The 19,429-nt window shown below is 48.1% G+C and overlaps 1 protein-coding gene across 2 annotated transcripts in view; it reads right to left on the reverse strand.

Moving 5' to 3' along the window:
• Positions 1 to 19,429, reverse strand: part of TTI1 (TELO2 interacting protein 1) — an 83,384-nt gene that overhangs the window by 26,159 nt on the left and 37,796 nt on the right. Inside the window, exon 8 of one of the 2 annotated variants that reach the window (XM_060617384.3) lies at positions 12,394 to 13,125. The exons of the other annotated variant lie outside the window; for it this stretch is intronic. Within the exon in view, the coding sequence (XP_060473367.2) occupies positions 12,942 to 13,125 (184 nt within the window). The 3' untranslated portion in view covers positions 12,394 to 12,941. Of the gene's footprint in view, positions 1 to 12,393; positions 13,126 to 19,429 lie in introns of those variants that run through there. 2 annotated transcript variants of the gene reach the window in all.

Below are 19,429 nucleotides of genomic sequence, written 5' to 3' on the forward strand. Positions count from 1 at the left end.
CAGTTGAAGGATGGGGCCTTTGCAGAAGGGAGGAGTTAATGATGGGATCCGTTGGAGGCCCATACCGCTAACCTTCCTGGGGCCCTGGGTGACCTACCTGAGGAAGCTCTGGCAGATCCTATCACTGCACTGAGTGCAGACAGCTGGGTCCACCTGGCTGCCCTTCTCACAGTCTATCAGGTTTGGGCTCCAGGAAGCTTAGCAGCCTACAGGGGGTAAGGCAAGTCTCAGAGCTGAGTGTCGGAGACAGTAACCACCCGCCACATATATCTATTTGAAGTTAATAAAATAGAATACATTAAATAAAACATTCAACTCCTCAGCTGTATCAGTCACATTTCAAATGTTCAATAGAGGGGCGCCTGGGTGGCTCAGGTTAAGCGTCTGACTTCAGCTCAGGTCATGATCTTGCCTTCTGTGAGTTCGAGCCCCACATCGGGCTCTGGGCTGACGGCTCAGAGCCTGGAGCCTGCTTCTGATTCTGTGTCTCCCTCTCTCTCTGCCCCTCCCCCGTTCATGCTCTGTCTCTCTCTGTCTCAAAAATAAATAAACGTTAAAAAAAATTTTTTTTAAATGTTCAATAGATACAGATAACTAATGGCTACTATAACGGATAGCACAGATAGAGAATATTTCCATCACTGAAGAAGGTTCTATCAAATAGCATCGTTCCAGAGGAAAGACATCTCAGGTCATGTTAACAGAGGCAGAGTACCAAGAAAGAGACAGGTGATAGGGCTGGTCTATATATCATGCCAGGCAGACCTCAGCTGGGCCACTATGGTCCATGGCCCCAGATTCTGTGAGGGAAGCAACTGAGAGAGAGGAAGGCATCCAGGCATCCAGAGTACAGAGAAGTGTAGGAAATATATCTGTGTCTTGTTTAAAGAAGTTTTAGCATGGGTTCCTCCAGAAGCAAATGCTAGGCCAAAACACTGGGGGCAAGGAGTTTGCCTGGGGGTGATCCCAGGAAGCACCAGCAGGGGAATGGGGAAGTGAGACAAGGAAAGTGTGCACTGTCAGACAAGTGACCGTTGTGAGCAAGTGGGGCTCCATCCTACTGGGAAGCTCTGGGAGCCAAGACAGAGCACACATCTCAAAATCATCCTGCCCAAAGGCTGGAGAGTGGTGGTTTTTATGCCTCAGCTTCCTCAGTCATTGGCTGAGGCCTGCTTCCAGGGTGTTAATTCACCAGGACTTCTGGCCTGCAAAGTATTAAGACAGAAGGGCTTCCTTAGCTGTAAAGTCCTCAGGCAAAGAGATGCAAACACGAGGCAGCTGGAAGTTGGCTGGAGCACACTGAAGGGGTAAGACTCGCAGAATATGGGCTGGGCTCTCAGCACCATCTGCTACAAAGGAGGAAGATCAACATCCTTAACCCTAGCCTAGCCTCACCTCTCTCTCTCTCTCTCTCTCTCTCTCTCTCTCTCTCTCTCTCTCTCACACACACACACACACACACACACACACACAACCATATGTTTCCCATACATTTCTCACACAACCTTCTTCCTTTTACTCAGACTTACCCTGCTTCCTCCCACCACAGGACCTTTGTATATACTGTTCTGGATGTCTGAGACACTCATCTACTCTTCCTTTTCTCCTTTCATTTAGTTAAGTCCTACTTTTTTTTTTTTTTAATTTTTAAAGTTCATTTATTTATTTTGAGAGAGAGAGAGAGAGAGCACGAGCAAGTTAGGGGCAGAGAGGGGGCGAGAGAGAGAATCCCAAGCAGGCTCTGGGCTGTGAGTGCAGAACCTGATAGGGGGCTTGAACTCACTAACAGTAAGATTATGACCTGAGTTGAAATCAAGTTAGACGTTTAACTGACTGAGCCACCCAGGTACCCCTCTACTTACTCTTCAGGTCTTTGCTCAAAAGACCTGTCCTGTAAGTAGCCTTCCCTGAGGGACACCCCACCCCCTGCCCCAAGGCAAGAACAAGTCCTCCTGCTGCACTTTGCCCCAGCTCCCTGACCTATAATTGCATCATTATATGTTTGTACGGTTAGCTAATACTGCCTTCCCCATTGGACTGTAAGGAAGGAATCTTGCTTGTCTCGTTCACAGCAACACACAGCAGATCCTCAAGAAATGCATGATGAATGAAAAAAAATTAATGAATGAATAAAACAATGAAGCAACAAATGAGTGAATTCCAGTCGGACTGACTAAGACTCCCAGTAGCCAGAGAGGGAATTTACCAGCTAAAGACCCCAGGAAGAGGAGGAGGCTAATTAGCAATTCATTAGGATCCATTTTCACTTCTGTAGTCAATGCTAATCACTTGTTTGTTTAAAACAGGAAGTTCTGCACTCATTAAATCCATTAGTAAATGAAAATGTTTCTCAGGGAAGTCTGGCCTCCCACACTGGAGTCTACATTCAAGGGGCTGTACCCCCTCTTTTGTTCAGACCTCCCAGATGTCAGCAAAGCAGGTGCTCACAAGTTGTTGATACCCTAGGCTAGGACCCTAGTCCTTTCTCACAGTAGGAGCCTGTGTCTTCAGCTGAGCTCGGGTTCTGCCCCTGTACAATGGGCACAATGTTTAATCTCATGGTTAGTAGTGAAGATTAGAGGGAGCTGTGTAGTCAGGAATGTCAGCTCATACCTTGGTATTATCCTCCCTGAAAGGCTATGGGAGGAGGGAGTCTATTTTAAGGAAGTAGCTACCCAGCAGCCCCACTGGTTTGAACTCTTAGGGTCTTATTAACAAGCAGGCTCTTCTTTCCTCATAAGCAAGCAGCCCATGCTTAGAGGGTGCTCACAGGCCCACCCTTGCTTTGCATCGGCTCATTTAATCCTCACAGCCAAACCAACAAGGTAGCCCTTATTACCTGCATTTGCAGGTATGGAAACTGAGAGTTGGAGGGGAGCAGCTCTTGCCCGGGGCCTTTTCTCTTGCCCATGCTGAGCCATATCCTCAGGAAGCCATCTCTGACCCTCGAAAAAGAAATGGGTGCTCTGCCCATCTTAGGCTTCATCAGGTGGGTCTGCCATTCCCGGGTCTTACTCATCCTAATGTTCCCAGGAGGCCGGTAGCTCTGCAGAAAAGAAACAGTTATGTTTGTCCGAGTGCCAACTAGCTTCAGTACTCGGTGCTTGTCATGCATTAAATCACTGAATCCTCAAAAAAATTCTACTGGGGGAGCTATTATTATTATTATCTCCATCTTACAGATGAAGAAACTGACTTGTCAAAGATCGCACGGCTGGTGTTGGGGGGGAAGGATTTCCTCTGACCTTCAAGGTTCTTCTAGCTGGGCAAAGAATCAGATTGACATGAGACAAATTAACAGGCAAAAATAAACTTTAATAGTGTATGTATGAGGAGTCCACACACACATGGAAATTCTGAAGACAGTGAAGCAATATGATGCTTATATGAGCTAAGGAGAGCAGTAGGGGATCTGAGGATACAAAGGAGAGAAAGACCATTAGCAGGAAGATGAGGAGAGATGTTTGGAAAACAAAGGTTGTCCTGTTATAGAAATAAGTTTCTTAGGTAAGAAGGAATCTCTGTGAATAACCCTCTTCCCAGTATAAGCAGGCAGTTGAGGAGAAGGTAAAAAGCTTTTCCTGAATCTGCTGGGGTTTTATTGCTTTTAACTCAAAATAATGTTCATGACAAAGTGGCCCATTTTGGGGTGGCCTGCCTTGAACCCCTAACTGTGTGTAAATGGCAAAGGCAGTCTGCCTTCAGAGCCTGTGCACTTCGCTTCTGGCAGGACTGTTTTGCCCCCACCACAGGCTTCAGGAATGGGGGACAAGGGGCTTGGGGGTGGCATGGCAAGAGTGAGCTCTGCCCTCCACCCAACCAGAGGCCTGCAGAAAAGCCCCAGAGAACAACCTCCCGGGGGAATGCTACCAATGCCTCCCTCAGGCATCTTTTTGATGTCCCCTGACAGTAGATCCCAGGCCCACCTTTGGGGTGTTAACCTGAAAACTAAAACTACCAGTTTTTTTTTTTACCAGCAAAAGATGGATCTATTCGGGAATAAAAGAGAATTGCAATCTGGGACAAACAAGTTGTGGCAAAGCCATAGCCAAGTTGGGAACAAAGGAGAGGCACACTTTTTTAAGGAGAAAAGGGGCAAGCCAGAAAGGCTGTTATGAACTAAAAATCCATTGGAATAAAATGAAAGTTTGAAGTGTGCTGGCTTCTCACTGGTGGAGCTGTTGCTGGGGGGATAAGGAAAGAATCTCTTCCTCCACTGGAGTAGTGGAGTAGAATCCACCTGCAAGGTCAAGTCTGCATGAGGTCAAATGTGTTTCTTCCTTCTGGGTCTGCAATTGACTGAGTGGTAGGGCATGAGAGCTCCCCCTGCTGAAACCTTCATTTTAGTGGTTTCCCATTACTAATTTTTACAGGGGTATTGAACAGACCAGGCTCTCTTCCCAAAGCTTCATGCTTGTCTCCAGCCTCACTCTTTATGGTTCCTACCTCCCACTGACATGAGCAACACCCTGAATGTGCTGCGTAAGCCTCTGTATATGCTGTTTCCTCTACCCAGAGGGGTCTTTCCCTTTGTGTCTGACAGGCAAATACTGCAAAGCTAGCTTGGATGGCCTTTCCTCCAGGAAGCCTCCCAGTTTCCTTTCAGTTCAACCTCTGTGCTGCCATTTCTACCTCTAACGTATCATCATCTTCATAATGATGACCAGCTCCTACAGAGTGCTGCCCAGGGGCCAGGCCTTGAGTCCAGCACTTTATCAGTCAGTTCCTTATCATGCTCCCAGGGAGGTATATTTTTATGCCCATTTAATCAATGCTTAGAGTTATGAAGAGACTTGCCCAAAGCAGCAGGGTGAGAATTCAAAGCCAGTCTGTCCATCTCCAGAGACCATGCTCTTAACTGTTGCTTCTGACCTCCTCCTAATACAGACTTTATACTTGCCTCCTCATGACATGTCTTGTTTAGCACTTTGAGCCAAGCCCCTAGGAGGCAGCATTTATGTCTTTTTATCTCTGGGCCTGGTACATAGAAAGCCTTGAAAAATGCTTGTTGAATTGGTTTCCATTCTGCAGATTTTGGATCCTGTTGCACAAACTTGATATAATTGATCATGTGATGTCAGCAGTCTCAGGTTTGAATCCTATCTTTGTCTTTAACTTGGTGTTTTGGGGCCTGGCATTGGAAAGTTTGGGCATCCTAATGTTGAGAGGAAGGCGCAAACCACAGCCCTGTCCAAGGTGCTGAAGATGCAGTCAGGAAGGCAACCCCTCAACGGGGGGGGGGGGGAGGCTGCAAGCCCTGGACAGAGCTGTGGCAGGGCACAGAGCATCCAGCAATGCCTTGAGAGCACTGAGCACGAGCCCTAAATTCTGTCTGGGAAGTCACGAGAAGCTCTGATGCTCGACCTGCTTCTCTTGGGGTTCTAAGGGACTCAGACGAGCTAGGGCATAGATGGGAAATGGTTTTCCTGTATGCACACGGGAGCCACGGTGGGGCAGGGGTGCTGCCTGCACAGTGCACAGCCATCTCCTGAAGAGATCCTCTCCAAGATCCCTTTGCATTTTTGGATTAAGCAATGCCCCCTCCCAACTCCAGCCCTGGTTCCACTTGGGAAATGCAAAGCACAGAAGAGGAGACCCCGACGACATTAGGCTCCTATCACCACAATGTGAGTTTACCATAGAACTGTAGACTCACAAATGTCTTACATTTTAATAATAAAAATTTTTGTGAGTGAATAAGTTACACAGGTATATGGTTTAAAAATGTGAAGAGTATAAAGGGCATAATGTGAAAAGATATCTTCAGCACTGATCCTGTTATCCTTCCTGGAGGCTGCCACTTGGGTGTTCTTTAAGAGAAATTCCACACATAAAGTGCCCCCATCCCCCACAAATAGTTTCATTGTTCTGCGTGCCATTTTCTTTAATAACGTACCTTGGAGATATACACAGAGAACTAGCTCTTTCCTCTTAAAGACCACATGGCAAGTGTGGGTAAGGAACTTATTTAGCTGGGCTTCTCTGGATGGACCTTTAGGTTGTTTCCAACCTTTTATTTATGCAAACAATGCTTCAACGAACACTTTGTTCATCCTTTTTGCACATGGACAAGGAAATTCCTAAGAGCAGGACTGCTGAGTCAAAGGGTGTGTGCATTTTAAATTCTGATAGCTGTTGCTGTTTTATTCATTTTGTTACAGGGATGTACCCTAGTTTATTTAACCAGTCCCTCCCTCCCCAAGCTCTTCTCCTACCTTCTTTTCAATTTCTAATATTTGCTTTTACAAAATAGTTAACAGTAACATTTCACTTTGGAGGCACCATTCTTCAGTACAATGGTTCACTAGAATTTCTGTGTTGTGAGGGGGGAGGTACACGGGATGTTTTGGCCTCTTTTGGATGGATGTTTATGTTCTATGATTAGGTTATTTCCTATCTTTTGCACCCAGTCTCTTGAGATATTAATGTAAAGCATTAGGCATAATGCCTGGCACATACTGGACATTCAGTATTGCAAGTTCCTGTAAATCACAATGTTGCAGTGAATTGCCTATGCATGTACATCTTTGTGCACACGTGTGGGCATTAAATTCTTAGAAGCAGAATTGCCGGTCGAAAGGTACACACATTCAGATTTGCTAACACTGCCAATTTTGACCTCCAAAAAGCTTGTGCCACCTTACATATCCGTTTCCCCACATACTTGCCAACACTTTATTATCAAGTCACAGATGTTTTAGGGGGTGGAACAATGCTTGGAGGCTGATTGGTTCAAACCCTTTAGGGAGCAGACAGGGACACTGAGGCCCAGGGAGGGGGAGGGGGTGCCCAAGGTCACCTGTGAGCTGGAGCGCAGTTCAATTAGAATCTCTGGCCTCTCCTAGGGAACTGGGCAGTGTCCTGGGTGGAATGTGTGAGAGTACTGGATGGGCTCCATGAGGTGAGAAAGGACACAAAGATGGGGCGAAGGGGAAGGGGGTGCACTGAGGTCTGTCTACTCCCCACCCTGCCTTAGGGAAGGCAATATTTTTATTTCATGAAGAAACTTCTGACTCTTCTCTACTACTTCTCTCCACCTCTCCCCCCACCAACGTCTTCTCCCTTGGAAACGGCCTCAGAGATTCTGAAAGGTGCTTTCCTTACTTCTGAGCCCGCTTGTGTGGGAGGAAGCTGAGGACGTGAGGGTACTGATTGAGAGAGCAGGTTGAGACCCAGGAGCTGTTGTGCAAAAAGAATGGCAAATTATATAAGGAGGGAAAGCGGAAGGGTGGGGGCTGGAGGCAGCCATTCATCAGTGCTTTTTAACCCTTTCCTGTTGCAAAAGCAGGCAGCCCCGGACGCTGGGAGGGATGGCTGCAGTGAGAGACATTTTCAAAAATGGTTTGTGCTGAAGGCTTTGAAGGGAGGACAGCACCACTCCCTCCTCGCCCTTTGCAGACAGGCTTTGTACTCTGGGTAAAACTGTCGGAAAAGGTAGAACAGCTCCTAATCTAGGAGATGATTCCTGGGGGAAATCAGGCTGCTTTTCAAGCGTAATTTGAAAAGCCGCTGCCTCCAAACTTCAGTGGTGGCAGGGGGTGGGGGGGGGCGCAGAGAGGAGAATGCCATTTATAAAGCAATCAACGCTTCGACAGAGTCAGCCATCACTCAGAATTATTTTCCGAAATTTGGCCTCTATTCCGTACTCTGGAGGAAAGGCAGTGTGGGCACTTTGCTTCCAATCAAGCCCGACACAGAAGCTGGGGTAAGTCACACAAAGGGAGAGGGGCCCCCGCACTGTTCATCACGGCTGGAGCTGTGGAAAATCATTTCTAGGGCTTCTCAACTCTCCGGCACGAGCTGGAGGAAGCCTCATCAGAGGCTCCATTCATCTCACTTCTTACTTTTAAACTTTAAAGCACATATTTATGTGCCTCAAGTTGCCCATGAACCACGGCACGTCAAACAGTTTGGGGTTGATGGAAGAGGTGCATTTTCTCGTCCTGGGACTTTCGGGAACACAATTTCATCGCCAGTCTCTCTCCCTTCCAATTGCTCCTGGATGCTGCCACGAGATGAATATTCCTAAAATGCTGCTTTCCATACATTACTCACCTGTTCAAAAACCTTCTAAGGCCACTTCTTGATCCCTTACGGCTGGAATCCCTAGGTTGGCCTTCAAGGCCCTTCATAAATGTGGCCTCAGCAGCGACACCTGCTAACATATACCCTCCCAGACCGCCGGGCCATAATGGTCACCTGTCACAGACACGGGGTGGTAGCTGTCACTGGTGCCCACTGCCCACTCCGCATCTCTTCCTGGTAACCAAGTGCGGTCCTTCCCTTTAGGGGAAACCACTCCACCCCAGCTCTGCCTCCATTTGGTTTGGGGGAGCTGACCTGAGCATCTGTCTCCAGGCCTGCCATGAGAATGCTGTATACGAGGCAGCGAACTATGGTCCACAGGCAGAATAATGGCTCACGGCTTATTTTGTAAGGATTTTACACATTTAAAAGGTTGTAAAAAAAAAAAAAAATCAAAGAAAATGCCACACAGATCCTATGGCCTGCAAAGCCTAAAATATTCACCATTTGGCTCTGCACAGAGAAAGTTTGCCAAAACCTGCTTGGATGCACAATGCTTGGTTTGGGGTGGGGCAAAGGATGGGCTGAGCCGAGAGGAGCTAAGCCTAGGACTTGAGTTTGGAACTGCCAGGAGGAGGTGCACACGCTCCTAGGCTTATTAAAACTCAGAGAAAGAAGCCTGGAACTATTGGCCATCCTGGACACTTGATAGAGAGAGGCTGCTAGAGAAGGACGGGGAAAACAGAATCAAAATGCGGAGCCTGGCTTTGGGATCTGGAGCCAGGAGAGCCCGCTGGTTACGTGAGCCAAGATGTTTCTTTCCGCTCAAGCCAGTCTGAGTTGGGTCTTCCTGTCAGTGGCAGTGGAAGGAGTTATGATGAGATAAGCAGATATTGGCAAGTATCCCCGTCTGCCTTCCGGCACGTCATTTTCTGCGTCTGGAATGCCCTTTATCCTCTCTTCCTGCCAAAAGTCTCCTTGTCCTACCAGGGTCTTACCCTCCTCTGCTGGGGTTCTCCTTAGTTCCTGGGTGGTTTATTCTGAGATTTAACCATCTACTTCGTCAGCTGTAATTGTCCAGGGGAGTACGTATCGCATCCTAACAAAGCTGTGAGCGAAAGGGTCGGGTGGACGGAAGGGAAAGGATGCAGTGTCCACGCCCCGGGCACTATGCTAAACATTTGGAAACATGACAGCACTTACCCTTCCTGCTGCAGCCATTCAAAGAGGCAGAAGCAGTAACTCCGTTTTAGAGATGGGAAAATAAAGGGAAGTGACTCACCCAAGGTCACACAGGCACTAAGAGGTAGAGTCTGAAACCAGCCCCAGCGCTGATGAGCCCCGGGTCATCCATGCTCTTTCTCCAACACGAGTCTCCTGAGGACCACACTCAACCCCTCTGGAGGATCCCTGGATCCATGTCTGTGCTTTCCTGCATCCCCCAGGAGGCGCCCACTGCCTACAGATCAGAGCTCAAAGTCTCCACCTGACACTGGAGGCCTTTCGGGACCTACCCTTAACTCCAGCCAAACCAACACTCAGAAACCCTGAATGAAAGAAAAACCGTCACTGCACCAGCCGGGTTTAACAGGGGGCAACGATCGCTTTGAGAAGCCCACGTAAACAAGGACTGGAATGAGTCAGCTGGACGGGTTCAAATTAAAGTTGCTTGGGTAGAATAATAACCGGAGAGGCACTCTAATAAGGTTTTGTTTTGTCTTTTTTTAATCAAGTGCAACAATCTGCCTGCAGGAATACGAAAGCAACTCAGGATGTCTTTACTCTTTGAGGAGGAGATGGGTTTTGGAACACCATGGCAAGTCCTCCCACGCGGATTATCTCCTGGACAGCCTCCCGAGAGCCCACGTGTTATCACGGCACAGGACGTGTGTGCGTGTTCCCCCCGCCCCTCTTGGCACACCATTATGGCCTGCCCTGCCCAGGCGCCCTGGGAAGGCAGGCTACTTTAATCGCACTGGAAGCCTGGAAATACACGACAAGTCACACCACCTCTCTGACCTGTTTTCTCATTTGTCAGGACCTAGAGATTGAATTAGCCTCTCACTTTGCGTCCCCGGTGGAATTAGGAACAATGCTGTGAATCTTTTTACAGTACTCTCAATTAGAGGGCATTCCCCCCCCCCCCCCCACCTTCCCAAAGGAAATCATCTCAGAATTTTAAAGTGGAATAAAGTTAAGCAATTCTCTCTTTCAGGGGTTCTTCACTTGGGATCCCCACGGGGTCATAGGTGAAGTCTCTAGAATTGTACCTAGAATTTGTGAGATCAGCTAGGCAGACCCTGTAAGCAATGAGACGGTGCCTGACTGGTCTTGGAGGACGCAGTGCCTGGGAGTGATGGGGGAAGAGTGGGTCCTGTCATCAGATTCCCCCTGGAGGGACCCAGAATCCCCCAAATTAAGCTCTCTCTCTCTCTCTCTGGTCCATTCTCTCCACTCTGCAGGCGGGATTGCTGAGGCCCAAAGAGAGGGAGGGCCCCTGATGACCCAGACCAGAAGTCAGGCTGCTGCCACCTAGACCCAAGCTGGACATCCTTTGCCCTTGCAGAGAAAGACCCTAAAAAGAAATGAGGGGCCTCTCCAGACTGGCTGGGAGCCCTTGCTCCAATATGTCTCCATGCCAACTGCCTTCTGGGTTTTATAGAGCTTGGGGATTATCTGCATCACTGGAGAAGTTATCTAGATGGTGCCTCACCATGCATCTGGTAAGGATGCATTCATCATTTGTAGGATCCTTCAGCACGTGTGTGTGTGTGTGTGTGTGTGTGTGTGTGTGTGTGTGTGTGTCTGTCTGTGGCTGTGTACCTAAATTTACATAATCTGTGTTTTAAATCCCTCAGCTAAAAAAAAAATTGAGTATTTACCCTGCCTTTCTACATAAACTCCCTCAAGGTTACTGCATGGTTGATGAAGGGAAGGTTCCCTTTACACAAGTACTCTAGCTAAAAGCAAGCTGGTGTGGTGGGACCGAACAACACTACTGTGCATTCCCTAACGAGTGACTGGATCCAGGCGAGGATGACCAGTGACTGCCAATCTCATAGGAGATCAGATATTATACACCTCCTGATGGAAGTAAATAATCCCACTTACGGAGGAGTGTTGCCAAAAACAAAAATGAAAACAATCAAACCGGATCACGCCTCCTGTTCTGCCTTCCCATTTACAGGAAATACAGGTGACAGGAGAAGCCTGTGAAATGACCCCCACGGGGATGTAATCAGTAAATCCAGACTGTGGGAAATGCTGTAGGATAAATGACCTTATTTCCTCAACAGAAACTTAGCGGGAAAAGAAAAGAGAGGTGGAGAAGGGATCTATAAATTAAAAGGGATTTATGAAGGGACATACAGATAACAGGAATGTATATACCTTATTTGGATCCTGATTCAACACACTGGGGAAACGTAAACATCTAATTGCATACAACGTGAAAGGGTCACTGCTGATTCGTTTAGGTGTGATGATGCTATTGGGGTTTATGTTTTAAAAAAAAGTTTGGGGGTGCCTAACTGGCTCAGAGAGTTAGGCTCTTGATTTCAGCTCAGGTCATGATCTCAGGGTTGGTGAGTTTGTGTCCGGCGTCGGGCTCTGTCCACTGATAGTGTAGACCCTGCTTGGTTGGGATCCTTTCTCTCTCCCCATCTCACTGCCCCTCCCTGTTTACACTCTGTCTCTGTCTCAAAAATAACTTAAAAGGGGCGCCTGGGTGGCTCAGTCGGTTAAGCGTCCGACTTCAGCCCAGGTCACGATCTCACGGTCTGTGAGTTCGAGCCCCGCGTCGGGCTCTGGGCTGATGGCTCAGAGCCTGGAGCCTGCTTCCGATTCTGTGTCTCCCTCTCTCTCTGACCCTCCCCCGTTCATGCTCTGTCTCTGTCTCAAAAGTAAAATAAACGTTAAAAAACATTAAAAAAAAAAAAAAAAAACTTAAAAAAAAAAAAAGGTTTGGATAGGACATCTGGGATGTGCTTCAAAATACTCCAGGGACTGGATGGGCTGGGGAGGTAAATGGGTGAGGGTAGCAATGAAAGAAGGCTGGCCGTGTGCTGGTGACTGGTCCAACAGTGTTATGGGTACACAGGGCTTGCTGTATACTATTATCCATAATAAACAGTAAAAAATAATCAATCTCTTCTTGAACAGGTATCCAAAAAATTGTCAAGTGTTTGTCTTTGGAGAGGGAAACCAGATGTCTGGCGAATAAGGAGGGGAGACTGACTTTTCACTGTTTCTGTTTTGTGCTGCTTGGATTTTATACCAGGGCTCTGCCTTATCCATTTAAGAACTTAAACGCATTTCTTAAAAATCACCCAATTTAAATAACAAACTTTAAAGTGAGCTCTTGATCACACTGTTCGTCCAAGAGGTGCCTTTATTTCATCTTCTTCCAAATAACAGGTTAGGTACAATGAGCTGGCTCCAGCTCATTGTTTGAGGAGAGGACGTGCACGCGTCTGTGATGCGGGGCTGTGCTCTGAAGAGTCTTGGATGCGTGGTACTTCCACATGGTCGTCAGATGCCCGGGGGGACACACTCGGTGCGCAGCAGAGGCCCTCCCCGCCACCTGTCCTGAGGCTCTCCGATGTGGGAGGATGTGGCGGGCACGGCCCAGGAGGCAGCTGGGGCCTCGGAGATGGTAAGCGAAGGAGTTAAGCCCTTAGAGCTGCCAGACAATGTCATTTGAAAACACCAGGTATGAAATATAAATAACAGTCAGCTACTTTCCTTCAATCCAATTTCTAAGCAGTTGTGTGATCGATCAATTTATAAATCGATCGGCTGTCTAATCCACCTTCGGAGTCTTCTCTGCTGCCGTGCCACCGCCTCGGGCCAGGGTGGGGTCGGCCCCGCATGCGGGGACGGGGGATGCTGCTGTATCCAGGTGTATGTGTGTGGGGTCACTGAAGCTCCTGGAGCAGGCGGAGCACATTGGCCGCATAGGGGTTGCCCTGTCCTCTGGTCTCCCGCAGCTGCACAGGGTGGAGGCTGGGGTGGGGAGGTGTGAACTGCTCCGGGCAGTAAAGTTCGTTCAGGAGAAACCAGGTGGAGTCCGGGTCCACCTTCATCAGGTGGAGGAAAACTCTGTGGAGAGACAGAAGGGATGGTGGGCTGAGGTCACGAGGGAGGGGAGAGAAGGGACAGAGGCTGGTGTTCTACAGAAGAGGCTGCTTATTGGGCTATTGGAGATGAAACTGGTAATAACATCAAATCCCTTCGAATAGCACAGCAAACCCACTTTAGTTCATAAGACAGGGCCATTAGGATGGTCCCAAAGTGTATAGTTTCATATCCATTGACACAGAGAAGTAATTAGTCTGAGCAGAACAATATTGACATCAAACAAGCTCTTGGCAAAGAATCCAGTTAAGTTCTGGGGTGTCAAGCAGACGTTTTCAAAGAAAACTGACAGGGCCCACCCCTCATTTCAGGCTCACACTCCTGAGTCTCCGGGTCCTCATCCTTGGCCCCCCAGCTTGCTGCTGAACTGGGTAGCTGGCCTCTTCTGGCCACCAAGAGCCAAGGATTCTTGGTAGTCTGCACATGTTCATAAAGGGATCAGACCCAGTTATTTGCCTGAGGCAGGAACGGACAGAGCCAGGCCAGTCTAGAGGCAGAGCACTGGTGTCCTCCACATGACAGGGACAGAGCTGAAGGAGCCGGGGCCACCTAACACCCTATGCCCACGAAGGGTGAGGCTTTTCAACTTGCGCCGAACTCTGGGGCCACACCCTTGCCTCTTATCTCCTCATATCCCATTTCTGAATGACCAACCAGGTGCCCAGGGCCACCGCACTGGGCAGTCCAAGTATAAATTTCATCGCCCTGGCTGACGCAGTGGTTCAGGTTCTGGCTTTTCAACCTCAGGGAGGAGAAGGTCCTCCTCAGTTGGGCAGCTCCGTGAGCCATCCTCCCCATCTCAGTCCACAGGGCACATGCTCAGAGAAGATGACCTTCCTGGACCATTTTGTTTAGGTGGCTGCCCCCTCCTTTTCTCTTTCGGGACACCCTTCCCAGCACTTACTGTCCATCTTCCTTCCTCACAATACAGCCCCTGAGGGCAACGACCATGTCTGTTGGGTTCACCGCTATACCCTGGGCACCTGGGATGGCACATGGTAAGCTCTCAACAAGTACTTCACCCGACAGGTTCTTGTATTTAGCTAAGTGGTCTATTACACTGCACACTAATGACTTAAGATGACAGATCTCTCTGGAAAATTACATTCTATAAAAGGATCTAAAGGAGGGGCCAGCTGCTCACCACCAAGGAAGGACTAGGGAACATTACCAATAGGATTCATGTTGTCGTAGGCATCACTGCTATGTGGCCGTGGGAGATTTTTCAACTTGTCTTGCTCTCAGTCTCTAAAAATGCCTTGTTTCTAAAAATTGGGGATGTACTTCACTCAGGGTTTTGCTGAGGTTTAAATGAGAAGACACAGATCCAGACCTACACAGCGTTTAGCCCATGCGATCCCCATCTACCCAGTCATAGGGTAGATAGTATCTATTGGATGGATCACATGTTATTCCTGATGACCATCCCTAGGAGCCTTTCCCATACTGTTGGGCATCAAATGGGAACTTAAATGGAGCTAAATCCTGTTTTTAATTTTGTTAATCTGAAAAACCGTGCCCTCAGGGGATTTGGCTTTTACTTTGGGGAAGCCAGTTTTGCTTTCTTCCTTGGGTTTAATAGACACCTGCGAAGGAGGCAAGGTAGGCAGGTGGGAGGGGACCCTCTGAACATGTTTTTGGCCTGGTCTGTGCCTAGACAATTTAAGTTTCCTTTACTTAGGATAATCTTGTGCTTATAATCTCAGCAGTGGTTGCTGGAGAAGTGGTTAGAATATTCTAATTCACTGTTTCCACTTCACCGCAGAAAGGAGATGGGCCTGCGTGGGAGACAATTTTTGTTTAAAAACAAAAATATCTTTGATAATTAGAGTGGCAAGGGAAATTATGAAAAAACACACCAAAAATGGGAAGCTGATTTCTATTTACACGTGACACAGTTGACAGGTTTCCCTGGTGCCAAAGACTGTCAGAATGCAAATGGTTTCGTGTGATTTTTTTTTCTCCTTCTAGGACTAGAACAATTTCTCAAGCTACAGCATGGCACACGAAGGAGTATTCTGATCCGGGCAGTACCCAGTGAAGTGGTGCCCCAGCCCAGCCCACGTCAGTCAGAGCTCGGCTCTGACTTACATGGCATGAAAGCGTTGCAATGTTCTTTTTGAGTCCTTTTTAACATGCTAAATGTGGATGTTGTATTCTCTGGCAGGAAAGGAAAAGGAAAGAAGCCACTCTCTTTGCCCTGTCAAAACGCCTTTTTTTTTTTTTTTTTTTTTAAGTTTATTTATTTATTTGGAGAGAGAGAGAGAAAGAGAACAAGTGGGGCAGGGGCAGAGACAGAGATGGGGACAGAGGATCCGAAGTGGGTTCTGCATTGACAGCAGAGAGCCTGACACGGGGCTCGAACTCACAAACCATGAGATCATGACCTGAGCCAAAGTCAGATGCTTAACCCAACCCTGTGAGAACTCGTAAATAAGATACTAACAGGGAGGCAAAGAAAGCGTGCATACGAAGTTCACTTTCTTTTACTGAGTAAAAGCCAAATTCTTGGGAGAATTATTTTGAGTCTCTTTCCTTAGCTATTAAATGGGTGGACTCCCCAGAATGGCAGGCAGCGACGCAAGTTCCCTCTCCTGCCTCTGCGGCTTGGAGCAAGTTAGTTGCCTCTTTCTCCAAAGGAAGATGATCACAGCCCCCGCCCCCACCCTCCTCACAGGTTTGTTGCGAGGCTCTAAGGGAGATGAGGTGCAGGAAAACACTTTGAGGCATACAATGAAAACACTGTTCCTTCCAGAGAGTATGTGTGTGTCTAAGGAATAATTATCACTACCAACCTCAGCAGCACCGCCACACCACAGAACCTTCTCAGACACTCTGAAAAGGGCAAAACATTTGTCTTTTGTTTCACTCGTAATTTCCTTCCTACTGACTTGGTGGGGGTCCCAGTTCTCAGCCGATGGTGTTCTAATTTTGCCCGTCATTTTCAGGAAGAAGCGAATGCAGTATTCTTTGCCCTCTGTGCGCCTGAGGTTGGGAGGGAATGCCACGCTGTGCAACCAGGTGCTGGCAGGTGTAGCTGTGCGCTTGCTCGGCCAAAGACATGCAGCCTGCTGAACTCTAAACACCGACACACATTCTGAACCTGGACCTTGTTCGCTTTAAGGCCCTGGGAGCCGAGCGGAGATCCAGCAGGTCTTGTCTGAGAGCTCAGTGGCCCAGCTTTGCTCCAAACTCTGGTACCAGCTTGTCCTGGGGCTGGTTCCTGCCCATCCTTAGCTGGGGACAGGGGCTCCCAGAAAGTGAAGAGCCCAAAGCTGAAGACCTTAAAAGCCCTTGTGCGTCATCCAAAGCCAGAAGACAAAGACAGGACCTCTGCTTTGACGAGATTGGGGCAACTGCCTGGAAAATGTTCCTAATACATCGTGAGACGTGGCAGAGATGGCTGTTGAACATGCCAAATGGCCAGCTCCACGTTTTCTCAAACCCAAAGAGAAACACTTAAAAAAATATATATGTACACCATTTAAGTCCTGAACAAAAATTTCCTTCTCCTTCCCCTAGGCCCAAATCAGTGGCTCCAGGGAGCACAGTTATCAAGAGATTATCTGGTCCCCAGAGTTTCGGGAGGCACTCAGCTGTGCCTCATGCCTCCGAGTGTCCTGAGGCGAGTGATTATCTCTCAATAACCTGTAGGGCCGTGTAGCTTAAATGATAACTTGACTTTAAAAAATTTAGAACTTGCCGTTAGGCAGTTTCTAAGCAACCTCTGTTTCCATGGCAAAGAAGCCTGGTGTTTATACTGATTTTTCACTTAAAATGCGGTTTTATTGAATTTCGCTTCATGCAGGCAGCCATTTCCCCGCACTCCAGCCCTATCTACAATTGACGGGCAGCAGCAAGTACCTAATAAACTCCAGACACCAAAACCCACAGAAGCGGCTCATTCCTTCATGATCAATAGCGGACCGCTCCCGGTGACAAAGCAGGGGGCGAGGTGGCCTGGGGACATAAGCAATGTGCTACCAGAATCCGGTCAGCAGGGGCTGGGGACCATCTCCTTGTGGTTTGCCAAATGTTTCCCAGCACCTGCTCCAGCCCAGGCGCCGGGCTGGGTGCTTGGGATACAATGATAGATGGACAAAGGCTCTGGCCTCAGGGCTCCCCATGTGGGTGGGGAGAACGGACTAATCACAGAGGCCCGTAGTGTACCGTGGAGAGGACCACACTAGGCGTCCCATGTGGGGTGGGGCTGGGGAAGGACTCGAGGAGGGCACGGCAAGCTGCTTCTCTAAGTAACATCGGTTCTATGGCCCCTTCCAGCCCCAGCAGTCCACACTGGTCCTCAAGCACGGGCAACGGGTCAGTGGCAAAACCCCAAAGAAAGCCCTCTGCTGCAGATGCAAACATTACAGGGTGTCCCCTCGGTCTAGACGACGTCTGCTCTAAAGACGCTCTAGAAAACCGCCAGCCAATCGAGGCCCAGTAGAGCTAAATAAACCGTAACTGAAATGCAGAGCTTCCAGCCCTCCTGGGTGACAGGCTATTCTTTCTCTGTCAATTACTTGCTTGAGGGATCTGCTGCTCCTTGTCTCCTTCTGGATTTATAAAATGCTCTCATGAGCTGTCTGCATAAGTGCCAGTGGTAAAGAACTTGTGGCTTTGTGATCTGTTTATTTATTTATTTTGGGCTTCTAAAGAAGTTATTCAGGGATGTCTCCTTAGGAACATGATACAGGCTGTCGCTACACAGCCATGACTAAATGCAATCAGAAAATAAACTCACTCGTCGGAAAGTGGGCACACCCACAAAGTTATTCTAGCTTCCCTGCTATTCCCTCGCTGGCAGAACCTCCACACTCTTTTCTTCTCTGGCCATCTCTTCTCCCACGACTCAGTACATGCTGATGCTACAAATGAGGCTGTGTGTGTTTCCTTTTAAACAAATGGATGCTCAGGGTGTCGACGTGTCCTAGCCAGCAAGCAGTGGGGTGATGTTTCTATCTCGGTAATTTACTCTAATGGGTCTCGGTTCATTGGTTAACCAGTATTTCAAGCCTGTCCTTTCTTGCTATTCAATTTAGCTATCTTCTCCTGCGAGGAGGTCGTTTTTTGTTTCTAAATGTTGGAAATGGAGGATTATGACTTGGAGCAACGATTTACTCTCCAAATAAATACTACCAATTACCTTTGCAGCTATATGTACTCGTTAGACTTAACTATATTTACCTGTTCAAAACCATTCATCTATCGATCTAACTCCATCTCGCATACTCACACAGAGACCGATAATAAAAATATTTAAATGCAACGGGGACGGGATTTAAAACCATAAACACCAGTAGAAGCTTACAATGCTAATCGTACCCCTAAAGTACCACAAGACAAAGTATCATAAATGCAGTGGAATGACTCCATTGCTTTGTGCATATTTAAAAAGATATGGCACTGAGAGGACCAATCTGTTACAGACAATTCAAAAATAAGCCAGAACCTAGAAGGGTTTAAATCCCACTGGGGCAGGATTTAAAAGCAGCCCCTTCCATCTGGCTGCCTCTCCTGCCTCCAGGCCCCCTGCAGGCCTGGATCCCCCTGGCTACGAAGCCGCTGCTAGGTGCGCAGATTTCAAAGCGGCCCTGTGCCAGAGCGCCAAGGGGGCTGACTCAGGCCACATGCGGTGTTCCCTGCTCCGCAGCACTCCCCCTCCACCCCCCACCACAAAGGTGCAAACCCTGAAAGATAAAGCTATCTTGTAGCAGCCTACCTATTTTGTCCCCCTCACCCCCTTCCCCCGCCCAGACTGTTTTCCTGGAACCTACGCTTTGGCGCTAAGCCAGCAGGCTCTGCTGATGGATGCGGGGAAGAAACAGCTCTAGGAAGTATACTTGTGTATTCACTGCAAGGGCGTTAGAGATATTAGTCACAACAGTACTCAGCGTTCTTCTAAGATGACCCATGGAGAAATTTTCTTAGGGTTCAGGACCAAGGAAAGCTGTGCTTTTTTCTACAAAGCCCTCTTCTCCCTCTTTTCTTATTTCAGGGATGCCTGGAAGTTGCACAACATATACACTGCCCTCTTTGCTGTCTGTTAGGGACAGGAGAGCCACATTTAAGGCCCATCTCCAGCAAGGGTGCTGAGCTCTAGGTGTGCGCTTTCTATGTTAACCTCGGCCCCGGCGTCACGTTGGGTTTTTCCTTTTATTATTTTTTGTTGTTGTTGCATACACTTAATTGATAAGATACCCTAAGTCTTTTTTGGAATCAGGAAGAAGTTTAAATAATGCTAACAACCACTACTTACTTTTTCCCA

This window comes from Panthera onca, chromosome A3, assembly GCF_046562875.1.
Source record: "Panthera onca isolate mPanOnc1 chromosome A3, mPanOnc1 haplotype 2, whole genome shotgun sequence".
Classification (NCBI taxonomy): Eukaryota; Metazoa; Chordata; class Mammalia; order Carnivora; family Felidae; genus Panthera; species Panthera onca.